Source organism: Anopheles gambiae, chromosome 2, assembly GCF_943734735.2.
Source record: "Anopheles gambiae chromosome 2, idAnoGambNW_F1_1, whole genome shotgun sequence".
NCBI lineage: Eukaryota > Metazoa > Arthropoda > Insecta > Diptera > Culicidae > Anopheles > Anopheles gambiae.
The window spans coordinates 96,238,244-96,254,370 of record NC_064601.1 but is presented as its reverse complement, the minus strand read 5'-3'; the positions used below and the strand labels follow the sequence as shown (position 1 = coordinate 96,254,370).

The following is a 16,127-nucleotide window of genomic DNA, read 5'->3' as shown; positions in this document are numbered from 1 at the left end:
ACTTTTCTTGTCCAAATTAGGTGAAAAACATGGAAAAATTACATATTTTCTAAAGCGGCTCCAAATTGTTTGGAAAAATGCTTCGGTCAGCCGCCGCCAGGTGCGCTAGTGAAAATTAAAATTACACCAGAGAGTACGATCAATGTAGCCCGGCCTTTAGAACAGTGATATCTGAACAGTAAAATAAGGAACTTAGCGTATACTTACAATAAACCGGATACATTGATGGAGACGCCTAGTATCTCACAACAAGGAATGTTTCAAATAGTAATAAGTAACGTAATTATAGGCAACACAACACAAAAGCCAATTTCGGATGTAAAACTTAACAGTGATACCCAATTTATGTTTAGAATGATAAAATTTGATTTTTATTGAATGTTTCTGTTTCACACGGCTAGTGAAACGGAGCATAATCCCAATTCCGGACTTACCATCCTATTACATCTTACACATTAGTAGTTTATATGCTCTTTACACTCTAAACGTCGTGTTCCAATGCTTTCCACGCAAACAAAAAAAAAACACTACGACATATTCGACAATATATACTCCATCGCTCACACATCGTTTTCATCGTTTTTTTGATATAATATACATCGTACAGGCTTTAGCGTCTGTCTGTTTTTTTTTAATAATCTTTTATAGTTTGTACAAAACATGAACAACTCTTGTGTACTTTTGTTTCATTATGACTCACTTCCCGCATGAGTGGAGCCGACTGTACTGTACAGCTGTCATACCTCTTATGAGCTTAGATGCTTGCTAATGCGTTGGTATGGTTGAAAGTAGTAGGCTTACGTATAAATTATGTCTTAGCTCACTATCTCACTTTAAATGCTTCATGTTGTGGCGCTGCGCTGCGATACGACTTGTGGTTGTATGTACTATGTGGTTATGGCACCGTCAATGTGTGATACTAACCATCCAATGGAGTGCTTTGCTAACTTGCCATTGTTTCCGATTGCCGCCCATTGCACCATGTAACGCCTAGTTTCTGTGCGTTTCGAAGTTTTGATTGGCATGTATGGGCGTTACCCTGGCTGATGGGGCCCTGCTATTTACTTCTAAAACTCGCAAACTTTACAAAATCGATGATACTTTCTTTAAATTCTAAGCAAAACGCAACAATAAATCGGTTTTAATGTAACAAACGCATCTGTAAATCTACTAACGTCTCGCTGGACGCGTTGTAATAACGAAACAATTCCATTCTACAGTACCACAACCGATGTTTGCTTTTGGATTAGATGGTTTTCCCTATAAGTATAAATATCTCTCTTTCTCTCTATCTGACTGCTACGCTTCGGTAAATCTCTAGTGAATGTGAACAATGTGTTGTTTAAAAATAGTGCTCGAATCTAAGTGTTTTGGTGGATCGGGTACCCGGTGGTGGAGGTGAAAACGGAGCAAAAATTTAACAACTCGAATCCTCGTTACCTACAATACTTGCTTTGTACACGTTTTGGCTCGTGTGTCTAGATGCCATCACTCTCCCAATCGTTCGCCTGTATTTACATTACACACAGTAACACTTTACCCACCTGGCTGAGGTGTGCAGCAACCTTTAGTGTAGCTTATAAATATAGCAACAGATTGGACTGCTGTGAAATTTTCCTTACTAATCGCTTTTCGATTGTTGACTTTATTGCTACGAACAAGAAGCGTTACTACTACTTATGTTGCTTTGCCTTTTTTTATTTACAGCGCTCAAAGTATCTAACCTACACGCTAGTAAAGTTTGGAGATATGTTTTATCAAACATAGCGAATGGCAATTGAATGCTAGCTAACGCTCGACGACGAATGCACCAATGTGCGATAAAGTAAAAACACTCCTTAGGAGTGCGTTCCCAATGGTCCCTCACGGATTTTACTCAATCGCTGGGCAAAACCCCTAAGTGTACCCATCTCGCATTGTGCATCATCCCGCAATAAGCCACGAAATGCAAACGTTTTCTAAGGGGCTCACTTAGACAACGTAGTGATTTTGGACTATGCTTAATGGGGTTTAAACGTTACGTTGCAGCAATGCAATAGAATGCGAGATGGTGACAGCAGTGTGTTTTTGGATAGCGGTTGAGTTGTAAAATCCGTCGGAGCATTCGCTTTGGCAAACAAGATAACGCAAGGTGTACAGTCTTTGTGTTGCAACTGAGCAGAATATGTCCTATGTTTAAAGCGTTATTGTTAGCTAGCGTTCGGATTTCGATTTTATCGATGATATTGGATCTTAAATGTACTGTTACTGGGATAAGGGAATAAACATAACGCATGCAATCGGATTATCAGTAAATCTTAAATCATTGCTTTTACAGGGTAACATTCCGATAGTATGTTCGAGCACTAGGACTCATCGCCTTTCGGCAAGCCAAACGGTAGGACAATCAATCGTACCGTATCGTGACAGCAAACGATTCCTTTATTCACTGCTGTCCGTGGAATGTAGTAAAATAAATATGTGCTACACGCATGGTGATGTTAAATCGTAACGAAACGCATATTGACAAATCATCAGGCAATAATTCATACGCTATGCAAATGATCCATTCGCATGCGGCAGGTTTGGGAAGATGTGTGTGTGTGTGTGTGTGTGTGTGGATGATTTTTTCCCGGAAAGGAAGTAACGAAAGCAACGCAGTGAGGCGGTAGATAAAAAGTATCGAAAATAAATATTGCCCCTAGGTTGCATGACGACGTTCCGTGCATGACTCCCATTGGTTCGTGATTGCCGAAAGCGGTGAAAATATTGATGGATGAAGCGCTTACGATGTTACGATAACGTACCCTGGATAGGTCGATCGAATCAGCTCGTTTATGTCTGTGGTTTGTGTAATGTTGTGCAAGGGGTTTTAATCTTTCGAAAAAGTACTTAAGTCATTTTTGGGATTTTTTGGCGATAAAAAAAAAAACGTATGTAGAATTTTGGTTGGGCTTTTGTACATTAACATATCTAAGGCTATAGGGGCACAGATGGCCATAGTTGGCCATGTTTCAAACCATTCAAATGCTTTTTAGGTAGAGGAACCAGGCGTCTCCATCATCACAAGTAAAGTACCGGGCGTCTCCTTGAGATTACACAACTACCATACGTGAAAGCTCTATCTATCACAGCCTACTAGGTAACCGAGGCTTCGAAGGAGCATCATTAAAATTAAACGGTGAAGCTTAGCAACGAAACCATACATCGGTAGGCATACTTTGATGAATACGGTAAGATTAATTTACTTAAATACCTACTACTGAATTTACTAAAAGGAAATTGTTTAACACTTTAAGCGCCGTGTCATATAAATTCGCATGACGGTTTGGCTCACCGTTCAGCTTGGCATCTGACGCTCAGTGATTCTCTTAAGAACGAATGAAGTAGGAAAGAGAGAACGAGAACGACAAGTACTACGCCGCTTATCGCAATGAAACAAAAGAGTGATAACAATGGCACAAGAAACTGTCGCTCTCATCGCTCTCTTGCCATGCGCTACGTGCTCACTCAAAAACTGTGACGTCAGGCCGGCGGTCAAAGTGTTAAATAGCATGGAGGCGCCTAGTATTTTATAAAATATACATAGCAATGAATTCTTAGACCAAAAACGCCCCAACTGAGATGTGAAATTTTTTAAAGTATGATAAATGTAATCTATTTAAAATAATGTTGTTAAGTAAATAATGCTTCAAGTAACTAAATTTGTGTAAGGGAAATTGTTTGAATATAATGGAGGCGCCTAGTAGTTCACAAAACTTACATTGTATGTTCATGAATTCTTAGGCCAAAACACGCACACGCAATTGAATTGTGAATATTTTAAAAATAAGATGAAAGTTATCTATTTGCTGGAATGTTGTCAGCATATTCCAAAGCGCTTATCGATACAATTTCACCAACCGCAATGTGGGGTACATCGCTCTACAATACGATAGTAGGTACCGTAAGGGAGAACAAAAAAAGCATACGGTGAAAAGCAAGTGTTTCACAATTTCATCGCTCCGAGATGCTTATCGCTCGCTCGCTCGGTCGGTTGGGTGGGAGTAAACGCCAATGATCTGTTTATTGCATATGTGTACCACTTTTTGCCTTTTTCACCCATCATGTTAACCCATCGGCAACATCGCTGTTTGTATCGTCGCAAGCAAATGGTCCGTACCAGAGGCAAACAAAGATCAAACACATTCTTGCACAGCCTTGCCAAGGTGAAGTTGTGCAGTGCAAGGAGTTGAGTGTGAGGGGGATCTCCGCTTACCCGGGCCCGGAATGTTCTGACAGTCTAGTGCCTGGGGGGGAGGAGAACAAGAGTTTCCACCCACGAACGGCAGGCATGGCACAGAGTATCTCAAATCGTTGATTAATAAAAAGGAAATGTGTGTTATTTTGTAAAGCTTGACTTTCGTGCGAGTAGAATATGCTACACTGCTTTTGCAGAAGCATTAAAGCACTTTCATACAACATGAAGCCACCGTATCTTATGCGGTAGGTTGCCACCCGTATCTAGCTTCATCTTTTCCTAAGTAAGAAAAGAAGATAAAAAAGAAAGCTTGCGACACATTTTACGATATTCCACCCGTGATTCCATCGCAGTGCGGGACGTGAGACAAATCCACCAACGAATGAATAGTGTCGATTTTATTACTCCACTGCCGTTCGGGGACGAAGAATCCGAATGAGCAGAAAAAAACCTAAAATAAATACATTGCTTTTATTGCCGCCCGCACTCGAAAACGCACACATTAAGAAGCGATTTTCTGCGCGCGATGCGAAGATTGTTTGATTTCATAAATATTCCAAATAATGAGCCAAGTCACTGCTCGCTGTTACGTTCGGGTCCCAGGTCCCATGCTGCCGTGGGGGGTGGACACATTTAGAAGAAAGCCGACAACAGGGGCGTCGTATCTCACCGCCGTCCCTTCTTGGTGCTTCCCGTGGTCACGATCCGTACGGCGAGCACGGCTGCGCACGGAGCGCACGTAAATGAAATTGGAAATAATGTAATACACATTGTGCTGGGGCGGGGAAAACGCTGGGGTGAAAACAAATGTCGAAACAATTGTAAGCCAATACCGGGTGCTGGGGCCTTCATTTCTGTCATCTCCACCTTTCACCGCACCGGCGCACCACCCACTCCGCCAGCGCTGGGTGGTTTCAGCGTGAATCATGTGCAAACGGGTGTGCGATAAAATCGAGCGAAAAAGTATCTCTTGTGCAGCCGCTGTGCTGTACGTGTTGCGCTGCTGGTACCAGTTCATAAATTGATTTTACGACCGGGAGCGGGCCGAATGATCAGTGCCTGCTGATAAGCCTGCGTTGCCGGATGGAAGTAACAAACGCAACGCAGAAGTTCACCACCGCTCCCCAGAGGAGGGCAAGGAGAGTGAAAATATGACACAACAGTGCACTGTTTGTTTTAATTATGCACATGGGGCGTGAGTCGGGAGTGGTCCCAGCAGAGGTGAGGGCAAATTATGAGCAGCGTATGATGGTTACAGTCGCTGATGGGTGAAATGAATGTTTAATGTGCGCTGAGTTTATCCACAGCAATGGCAGGAGCCTTTAATTCAAGACGAAACGGATCGGAATGAACCAAAGAAAGAGCAATGATTTGATTGAAATGCTGTTGCTGTGCAAATAAAGCATACAAACAAGGTTGAACAGTGACTGGTAGAAAACAGAAGCTTGAATACACACAAACATTGGGCTGATTTTGATCACGTCTTTCTTCTCGAGCGTGTGATGAAACCATACGAAACGTTCGCCAATATTGATATCAAACACAGTGGCATGGCTATCGGACACTATAAACGATAAGCCTCGGAAAGAGAGATGTTAAGCAAGGATACAAAAGAGAGAAAGAAAAACACACACACACACACGCAAACGGAACATGCTGACAGCTCGCTCGACAGCTTCGGCTTTAATCGTAACCGATCGCAACACCAAATCAACCCAACTGAAGCGAAAATGCGATTAGAACGGATGAAACGCAGCAGGGAAAAACTAGTCGACGGACTAGAAAAACACTCGATAATCGAGTTTTGTCCGGTGGAGCCGGCAAAGAGAAACATAACCACAGGTTCGCTGTCTACTATCGCGAACGCTACTCGTGTATCGATGTACGGTCCAGACGGCCGGACTTTGATTGTTTCGCTCGTTTCGTGCTTCAGTTTATCTCATTCATTGGAAGCTTTTTTCCACTAGCACACACACACACACACAGAGACACACCGACACACAATTGTGTCGTAAAATTTTGCATGTGTCTGTCCTATCCACCTCAACTCCTCACGGCAGTGCCTCACACCGACACCTCCTCGGTGTACTTGGAGCGATCGTTCAGATCGATAACGAGCCGCTTTTCGGGCGACTTTTTCTTCTTCGTCCCGCTCGTGCTGGTGCTGCCCACCTCGCCACTCGCCCCACCCTCACTGCCGCCCTCCCCGCCATCCGCACCGTCCCCACCGGCGGTCGACGTTTCCGGCGAGGCGGCACTGTTGCCGGTGCTGCTGCTGCCCTTGCTGCCGTTGCTGCTTTCGCCCCTCCGACTGCCGTGGTTGTTGCGCTTGGTTTCGCTACTACCACCGGCACTGCTGCTACTGCTATTACTACAGCTACTACTACCACTACTGCTATTGCATTTACTATTGATTGCTTCATCCCGGCCGACCGGGTTACCGGGGGCCACCGTGCTTGATTGTTGTTGTTCGTGCTGCGTTTGCACTGCTGTGTCCCTTGCCGGTGGTTCCGTCACGCCACCACAACCGCCACCCCCACCCTGCTCCACCGGCTCCCTTCCTCTCGCTCTGCTCCCCTGGCCCCTGGACCGGTTTTCAATTTCCAGATGCTGCAGCGCGGTCGTGAGCGCGTTCCGCATCAGAAAGTGCTCCTTCAAGCTATCTATCCTACTGCTGTTGTTGGCGTACAATTTGTTAAACTTTTCTAGATTCACCGACCGGATCGTGGCCTCGTCGGTGGCGGGCGCCAGCTGGGCAAGCGTCCCGGCCACCCCCACCTGTGTCTGTGTCGCCTGGCTATCTACAAGGGTGTTGGGGCCGGTGCCCGATGGGTGGTTGTGCCGCTGGTGCTGGCGGACTGGTTGCTGCTGCTGCTGCTGATGTAGCAGATTATCACAAGATTCGAAAGCTTTTGTACTGAACTCACCACACTCGCTGGTGCTGGAGGCACGCTGATGGTGATGCGGGGAAGGATGCATTTGTTGCTGTGTTGAGTTCGGTTGCTGCTGCTGTTGCTTCCGGTGCTCCGCGCTGCTCCTATCGACAAACTGACAGTTGAGCACCAGCTCCGAGGTGTGCTGTTTGGCTTTGTGCAACGGCCCGGCACTCCCGACCGTTGCGTCCTGCCGCCGCCCGCCCGCACTACAGGCACACCCGGAAGCGGAACCGGATTTGACGTGCACTCCACTTATCTTACAATTACAATTAACCGCACTGCCCGCACCGGTGAGCACCCCGGCGCTGGTGGAATTGTTTATCACACTATCGTTGCGCCGGCCGTGCTGCTGCTGCGGCTGTGCGGTGCGGGTCGAGGTGCAGCAGGCGCAGCTGCAGCAGCAACCATTGCTGTTGTTGCGCCGGCCGGTCAGCTCCATCGACCGGGACAGTGGGTCCCGCTGGCCGGCCTCACCGTACTCCTCGTCGCCGCTGCACATGCACTGCAGCTGCTGGTGGTCGAGCCGGAAGTCGCTGCCATCGATCGAGCGGAGACAGTTCGGCCGGGCGAGGTCGGGCACCGCCTCCTCCGGCCCGTCCAGCTCGTCCGTGATGGTGATGCGCGTTTGGGCGGGTAGCGGAACGATCGACCCATTTCCGGGCGGTGCGGTCGTGACCGACCCGTTCGGGATCGTTGCGGTCGTGTTCGTGTTGGTGCTCTTGTCCAGCCGCAGGATGGTGGTTGGGGTGGGCGCTGGCGACGGGATGCCCGTTGCGCCCGATGCCACCGACAGGCCGTCCGGTGCAGCGGCGGCCTTTATCGCTTTCAGCGGGCTGGGCGCACCGAGGGCGGGCGGTGGGCGCAGCGAGGTGGTCCGGCACGCTTCCATCAGGCTGGCGACGGTCAGGATGGCGGCGCCACGCTGCGGGATGCGCTCGTACAGCCGCTGGAGCTGGGTGTAGAGGAGCTTCAGCTCCTCCAGCGCTTCCGTTTCCGTGAGGCGACCTTCGTTCGCTGGAAAAAGGGAGGGCGGAAAAGGATGCTGTAACTTTCTGTGATGATGTTTTTGAATGAAATAAAGTTGAGATTGAATGAAACGCCCGGGGACAAGATGGCTCAATTATTATCGTTGTAAGTTTCATACTCATTTCCCAGGATGTTTGGCCCATGACGGGTCGTATTCAAAAAGGTTCGCAGGAGATAGTTACAGTACGATTGCTGTATGATGTTGTAGAGAGTGCTTTAGACGAAATAGTACAACATTAATAAAGTGTAGCAATCAAGCAGCAATAAAATGCTAAAGATATCAAGCTTAACTATGAAAAATTTAATGTAAGAAGATCAAACCTATACAAACGCCTAACATAGCTCTGGGTAGAGACTATTACGTGAGTGACATAAGTACTCTTTAAGGTACAGAAAATGCCATAAAAAGAAGCAATGTGTTTGCTGAAATAAACAATAGTGAAGTCTCTTCAAAGTGCAGCTTATTTAAGATGGTCTTGTCAAAATGCATTTTGGCTACCTCTGAGATGAATTCTTAAATGGAAAATTTCCTTTGATTTGTACACGCTGTACAGTGCAATAAATTGCATTAGTTTTAGTAATACAGTGAAATCTCTTTAAAGTGAATTTTCAAGGGACTGTCAGCATAAAAGCAGATTCATGTTGAGGAAAACTAATGTAGGTGTTGCTATGAGGCATCCAGGTTATCCACTCTATGGGAAAAGAATGACCAAAATTTTTGTGAACTGTCACCAAAACCTTCATCTTAGAGAATTTCGGCTGCCAAATCGCATATGCAGCTTGAGGGATATATGCCTTAGGGAGTCATTCGTCTTGAAGAGACACAACAAATATGGAATACGAAGGGACGCTCATCTTAGTGAATCTTCACTGCAAAAGCCGGGGTACATTGTCCGTACTCGCTAGTGTAATTTTGATTTTCACTAGCGCATCTAGCGGCGGATGGTGGAAGCTTTTTTTGGTCATCGAGGGAATGGTCGTGCCGGGGCTCAAAATAAAGTATTGTTTTCTTCGTTTGTCGATGCAAAAAAGGATGCAATTCGTGCAGATCTACCTTTTACAAAACTTTTCTTGACCAATTTAAGTTAAAAAAATGGCAAAATCACATATTTTTTGAAGCGGTTAAAAATTAAAATTACACTAGCGAGTACGGACAATGTCCCCCGGCCTTAACAGTACTGATTGACACTGATTATAACGACCGGGGTACATTGTCCGTACTCGCTAGTGTAATTAAAATTTTCTCTAGCGCATCTGGCGGCGGCTGGTGGAAGCTTTTTTGGTCATCCAAGGAAAAGTCGTGCTAGATCTTAAATCTAAATAGTTTTTTCATCGTTTTTTTGACGCGAAAATGGCTGAAATACTTGCATAAAGGCCGGGGGACATTGCCCGTACTCGCTAGTGTAATTTCGATTTTCACTAGCGCATCTGGCGGCGGCTGACTGAAGCATTTTGCTAAACAATTTGCAGCCACTTTAGAAAATATGTTATTTTTCAATGTTTTGTGCTTAATTTGGATGAGAAAAGTTTTGTAAAAGGTAGATGCACATGTCCTGTACGCATTGCATCCATTATCATGACAAAAAACGGTGGAAATGAAGTAGATTTTGAGATCCATTTTGATTTCCAGTCCAGTTTATGTAAAAAATATTGGAAAATAACATGTTCTCTGAAGCGTCTCCAAATTGTTTGGAAAAATACTTCGGTCAGCCACCGCCAGCTGCGCTAGCGACAATCGAAATTACACTAGCGAGTACGGACAATGTACCCCGGGCTTAACAAATTTGATTGGATCTGGTTTATACACAACCTTCCTTTTGTTACCTAATGCGAATGTAACCATCCAATCAAGAATGAAATTTACAAAGAGGAAGTAGTTTCATGCTTCTTCTTCCTCAATAAGATCTAAATAGTCTTGATTACATCGATGCACTATCGAAAACTATTCATGTTGGCTGCTAGAGGTCCTCAGAATATCCTCTGGGCTAAAAGAATACTTCAACAAATATGAACAGCAACATGGGGAACATCACACCCAGCTGCAAAGACACTTGCTTCCTCAAGCCACACTTTGAAGCTGTCGGTAGTCCCAAATGTGTGCTGTTTACTCAACAGGTCGCACTTGAACTTGCCGTGGTATCACCACTAAATCAACTTCTCACCCATAGCGCATTGTTCATAACAGCTTCCGGCAAATTGGTGCGAACGATTTAATTGCTTTCGTAAGTGTTGTTTCGGTTGACTATCATCCGACCGAATGTCATCAATCAGTCTGCCCATCGCAGTGGGGAGGGGCGGCGTGAGGAATATGTTTTCTTCATCCACATTCACACATAGACCTCACAACAAACCTGTTTGTTAGATGGTAGCTCAGCCGCACTAACATTGCACCTCATGGGGTAATACTTCTGTCCGATGAACGATGTCTATTTTTCATGCGTTTAATCAATTTCGGCACAAGCTTCCAATTCCCATTACACACACACACATGTATGGCCATGCAGAGCTTCATCTTCATTACCACCCCGACCCTCTCCACCGTTGGGAATATTATAAGCCGGCGGTAGACTGGTAATGAAAGTGGCTGATCGATCATTCCGGGGGAAGCTTGAACGGGCCTGAATACCCGTCGACCCGTTACGCGCCACCTATAGTGCGTGGAATGTGATAACGATAATTCATTTCCGAAAGGATGTGTCTTCTCCCGGCTGGTTGGATTCGAGTGCTCGCATCCCAGTTTTCCAATACTGCATGCATGGGATGGTGTAGATGGGGCGAGGGTTGAAGCGATTTGTAGAGCACCGATGCGTCTATCCAATGTAAAAGGGCACTTGATCACTGCCAGCGTGCAGAAAAGCGGGTCAAAGTATAATTTCTCCTTCCTTTGTGAGCGGTGGCAAAACTGCACGGGAAGCAGTGGAGAGAGGCACTCTTACACTCACTATTCCTTTGTATTTGGGACCAACCCCCTATCTTCCCCCCCACCCATCCGGTGTGGCCAGTCGTGCAACACGGTTTGCCGAAAAGTGATTTATCGAAATATGCCTCGAGCTTGTATGTAATTGGTTTCGGTTCCGTTATTTGCTTTTCTGGCGGCAGTGGAGCTATAAAGTGGTGTCTGCAGTTGGCTTGCCCATTCCCTGGGTGTCGGACAGACTTGAACCAGAGGATGTGGAGCGCGGGAAAACAAAAGAAAAGCGGGGAGAAAAAAAGAGAATTCTGCTCCAATCGTACAAGTTCATGAAAGGGGATAAGTGTTCTGGGTTACTCTCTCTCTCCCTCTCTCTTGATTGCTGTTCGATGTTTCCTCTCCACGAGCATCCCAGCATGTTACCCGGCACATGCAATTCCCTCCCTAGGGTTCACTACCATCCACTATCCCCTGCTGAGGTCACTGACAAATGGGAGCCGACCCAGCTTTCAGCTGCAACGGGCTTTTTCTTCCCGAAAGATCGTGCTCTCCCAAATGTCCAAGATGTCAAATAGTTTCCCAAATTGAATTTAATGAAACGAAAACAATCTGGCATTGGAACGATGCAAACGCTCCCTCGACCTGCCGGGCAAAGTTTCTAAAGAGTTTCCGTTCACTGCAACTCGTTCGTTCTGCTCTTGTGGCACGTACGCATCGAACACGATTGCTCTGGAATGGCTTTTTAGACAGCAATCATTGCTAACACTATCAAAAGGAATTGCTCTGCTGAACTGTGTGTGCTTTCGTTCTTCCGATTAGTGCACACACATACACACACTAATTCCAATTGGGATTTCCTAGCTCCACAATGCAATACATCAAACGAATCAAACGATTCAAATGGCTCAACATGCGGTCATTTGTGTACAGGCAAACGTTTCATTCCATCAATTTCTCTTGGCACATGTAAAAAACGGATTAAAAAAAACACCCGGAAATGAAAGAAAAAAAAAACAAGACTAACTAACAAGACTAAGCGACAGCACCGCATACTGATACTGACCCATGTTGGCCCCGAGCTGGGCGGTCGACGTCGTGACGCTGCTAGCGTTCGCAAAGGTACGTCCGTGCGAGCGGCTAATAAATTTGGCACCGGATGGTTTGATGCCGAGCCCGGTCGGGTCGTCCTGATGCTTGCCACCGCCCCGGAACACCAGGTACACCTGCGGGGAAAAGAGACGGGTGAAAGAGAGTGGCAAAGTGTAGAGTAGTAATCGGGAATGACATTTCAATGTGCGACGGTGTGAGGGAAGTGCAAGCAGAGCAGACGGTTGTACTTGGAAAGGTGCGATATGCTTTACGATTCGGCTTCCTCGGGAACGGGACGGTTGTATTTACACGGAATCAAATTTGACAGTGAAGTCGGTTGTTTTAGGCGATGGCATAACTCTTTCCTTCTGGATAGTGGCAATCTCTTGAGTGCGTCCGTTTGATTGCGAAATTCATCCGGTGTAAGTGGTGTCTTGCGGAGGGAACGGTTCGGTTGACGGGGGCCGAAAGGTACACAATAAGATGTGGTGCGACAATTCCGTAGAAATTTGTGCTAAAATTACATCAGCTTAGTTTGAAGATTGTTTCCCCTCGTTTGTGAGGAAATAGCATACCTTCGAGCTCTTGAAATGCCAATTCCGTCCAAACATTGCTATTCGCGCTGGCTGACTTCACAATCTCAGTGCAAACCAATAGCTGCTGACTGTTAATTTTGTGCTAGTTCTGGATAATTTTCGAACTCTTTCCAACTCTTCGCCGCGTGCTCTCTAGCGCACTCGCTTCGTCCTGCTACAAATACCACGAACGGATGATTACTGATGGCCTGGGGTTTAATAAAATACTTCCTGGAAATTGTCGACCACACTTGAACAACTTGAGCTGTTTCTGTTGCCTGTGCTAGAAGCACTGGGGACACGAAAAGGCGGCAAAAAGAAAAGAAAACAAACAAACCGACTAGAAAAGAAAGAGTGAAGAAACCCTGCCGCCAGATATAGGACGTGCTTATCTGTTTCGACTCCGACCCGAAACAGGGCCCGTGTCTTACGGGCCATACCGTGTGTACTTTTCATTTAGAGCGATGGGTTTTATTTACCGGATCGCTATCTAGAAGTGGTTCATTATCCTTTTCTCCTAGCAGTTTAGTTTTTGCCGCTCCTTTTCCCATTGGCCACTCCGCAGAAGCTGTAAAAATAGATCGTCGCGTTGGAGCAGCAACGAAGGCAACGAGATGCCGAATAAAAATGGTTGAATTTTAAGCGCTCGTCGCTTGTCGTTGCTTGCCAGCTACCCCAGGATCGTTCGGACGACGATGACAAGTGTCGGGACAGAAATGGCCCTGTTAAGGAAGTTGAGAGGGGGCGTTTTTGTGCGGGGGCCAACGGTGGTGGTCGCTTTGTACGATCCTTTTCTCAAGAGCAATTTCGCAAGAGTGTTGACAGAAGCGCACGGCACAGAGAATGGAAGGTGAACCACAACACAAAGCACAAAAAAAAAAAACAAAACAAAAAACCTCAGGAAAGCGGCTAACGATTGTTTGTCTTAACGACGGGATACATTCGTTTTCGTTTGCGGGTAATGGGTAAAGGCCCACCACTTACACGTGCAAGAAAAGCAATCAAGCAGGCCTCTCTCGCTCGCCTGAAGAACAATGTTTTGAGGGGACCAGGAAAGGAAGCTCGGAGGCAAACGGAAGGAATTGGATAGCTTTTGTTTTACCTTGCTGCCAAAAATCAAAGCCAACAGTAGCGTGACCGTTAGCTGCGTGTGACAGAAAAATATGATGTACAATAAATCGGGATTAGCCGGCGACTGCAGGAACAACCTGAAAGTAGAGCGAGCAAGAGCAAGCGAAACAAGAGAGCAAGAAAAGAGGATTAGAAGAATCGCAATAAAACAGAGGAGCGGTGAAAGCTCTTTTGTAGATTGTTGATGAAAAAGCAAATATTATGTTTTGGAAAAGAAATGGCAAAGAAACTCAAACGCACACCTCCCAGCCAACACAGCTTAGCTCGCATGAAAATGCATTAGTTTGAAGAGTGATAGAAGATGAAAGATCGTAGCAGCAAGATGGGTCTGGGAATTGGCAGAGCTGGTGTGTCTGTGGTGTGACGTACACAGCATGCCATGAAGCGTTATGATCATCAACGCAATCATATCAGTGGAGCGGTGGGCTGGCCTGTGCTTTTGCTCTAAATAGATGAGCTGCTGGAGGAGAGCACTTCTAAATAAGTTCTAAATAAATGATAGTTCTTTGTTTATACTGCAGTGGCTGCACAACGGATTTGAGCTGCAATCCATGCACAGTGAGGGAAATGAAGGACAAATAGTTTGAGTCTCAAGTGACTGAGGAAAAGTGGGTTTTGTTATTTTAAACTTAAATATTTTCCATAATCTGAATCGTTGCTGTGGTTTAGTTTAGAGTTTGTTAATTATTAGTCTTTTGTATTTTACCGATTTTTAAACTTTAATTTAAAATTTAAGCCAGGAAGACATTGAAAAGTAGTCAAAAATAATCCTTAAAAGTCCGAAGTATAAAAATACAACACAAATTTTTTTAAAGAATTTTTAAAGGCATTACAGGGTTTCCCACGATTTATTGGTCAGTTTCCATGATTTTTTGGTGCGTTCCCACGATTTTTTTTATCGTATCCCATAGATTTTTGGTTCGTTCCTATAATTTATTGGTATTTTCCGATTGGATATAAATACAATTGGACCAACGAATTCTGGGAAACGGCCAAAAATCGTGGGAACGCACCAAAAAAATATGGGAACCCACCAAAAAACCAAAACCAACCAATAAATCGTGGGAAACCCTGTAACAATGAGGTTAAATACTGAACGCAGATTCAATGTTATATATATTTTTTACAATAAAATACTCACTGTAATAAACAATTTTAAACATTTTTTTGCTGCAAAAAAACTGTGCTGACGCACTCCGCCATGGCATTTGACCACCGTGCAAAACCGTTCTATTTATTTGATCCTACCCTTGACAAAGGTTTCTCAAAAATAACTTGTTTTTCTTTTGAAATTTGTAATCCAGCCCGCCCGGTTCTTACTGCATCTTTTCTACGACTTCCGGCTGCTGGGACGCTTATCAAAGGAAAAAGGGAATAAAAATCCCCCCGCCCCAGCTCACAGCAGGAAATTTTTACATTTTTCTCACAACTCTCACGAGTGCATCGACGAATCAACAGTGCCAAACAGTGGGATGGTGGTTGTGTATGCATAGTTTTATGGCACTGGGGCAATGGGCGGCCCCGTGGCCTTCGCGTATCATTTGACGGTTCGTGGCGTACAGACAAACGTCTTAATACGTCTCGCTTTTTGTTGCTTCTTGGCTCAGCTTTCTGACACGAATCTGTCACGCTTTTGACCACGCGAATGAGACGACGAGCTGGGGCCAGGGGGTGGTTGAGTGGTCGCGCGAGCAACAACCATCAACAGTGCCCGTGAGCATCAGCACGAGCAGAAGAGCAAGAGCGATTTATTATCCGGCACCAGTCGTTTGTGTGTGTGTGCGAGGGTTATGGCGGGGTTGATTTATTTTACACCATGTTTTGTTTCAGTGGCCCTTTTTTCCACTCGCTCTCTCTCTCACACACTTTGTTAGTTCAAGGCGGTCCGTTTTGTTGCTTTTGTTAAAATTTTGTTTCGTGTTCGTGGGACGGACGGACGGAGCAGAAAACACTTTTCCATCTTTCCATTTAGTGCGGGCAACAGTATTTCATCTCATCCTGCGGATGAGTGGGCATTTGAAGCGTTGGCCGTTGTGCGACTCCAACGCGACCAGGCGCCATCAGCCGTTTCTTCGCGCTCGGTTACGGCTGCGTGCTGGGAAGACGGCAAACCACAGGCGAGAGGAAAGACATGACCAGAAAATGAAATCCCATTTATTTTGACCGGCCACAAGCACCGGATGGCAGCTGCTGCCCGGGCATTCTTGCCGGTTCGGTTGCATTAAACGACGGATGCCGGG

General features: G+C 45.6%; 1 protein-coding gene across 4 annotated transcripts in view; it reads right to left on the bottom strand.

Annotated features, from left to right (window-relative positions):
• Positions 1-342: 342 nt before the first annotated feature.
• LOC1276821 (uncharacterized) overlaps positions 343-16,127 on the bottom strand; it is a 115,511-nt gene continuing 99,726 nt past the window's right edge. For all 4 annotated transcript variants that reach the window (XM_061644353.1, XM_061644352.1, XM_061644351.1 and 1 more), the window contains 3 exons: positions 13,859-13,964; positions 12,156-12,315; positions 343-8,169 (listed from right to left, as the gene is read on the bottom strand). In XM_061644353.1, coding sequence (XP_061500337.1) covers positions 6,284-8,169; positions 12,156-12,315; positions 13,859-13,964 — 2,152 coding nt within the window. In that variant the 3' untranslated portion in view covers positions 343-6,283. The remainder of the gene's footprint in view (positions 8,170-12,155; positions 12,316-13,858; positions 13,965-16,127) is intronic.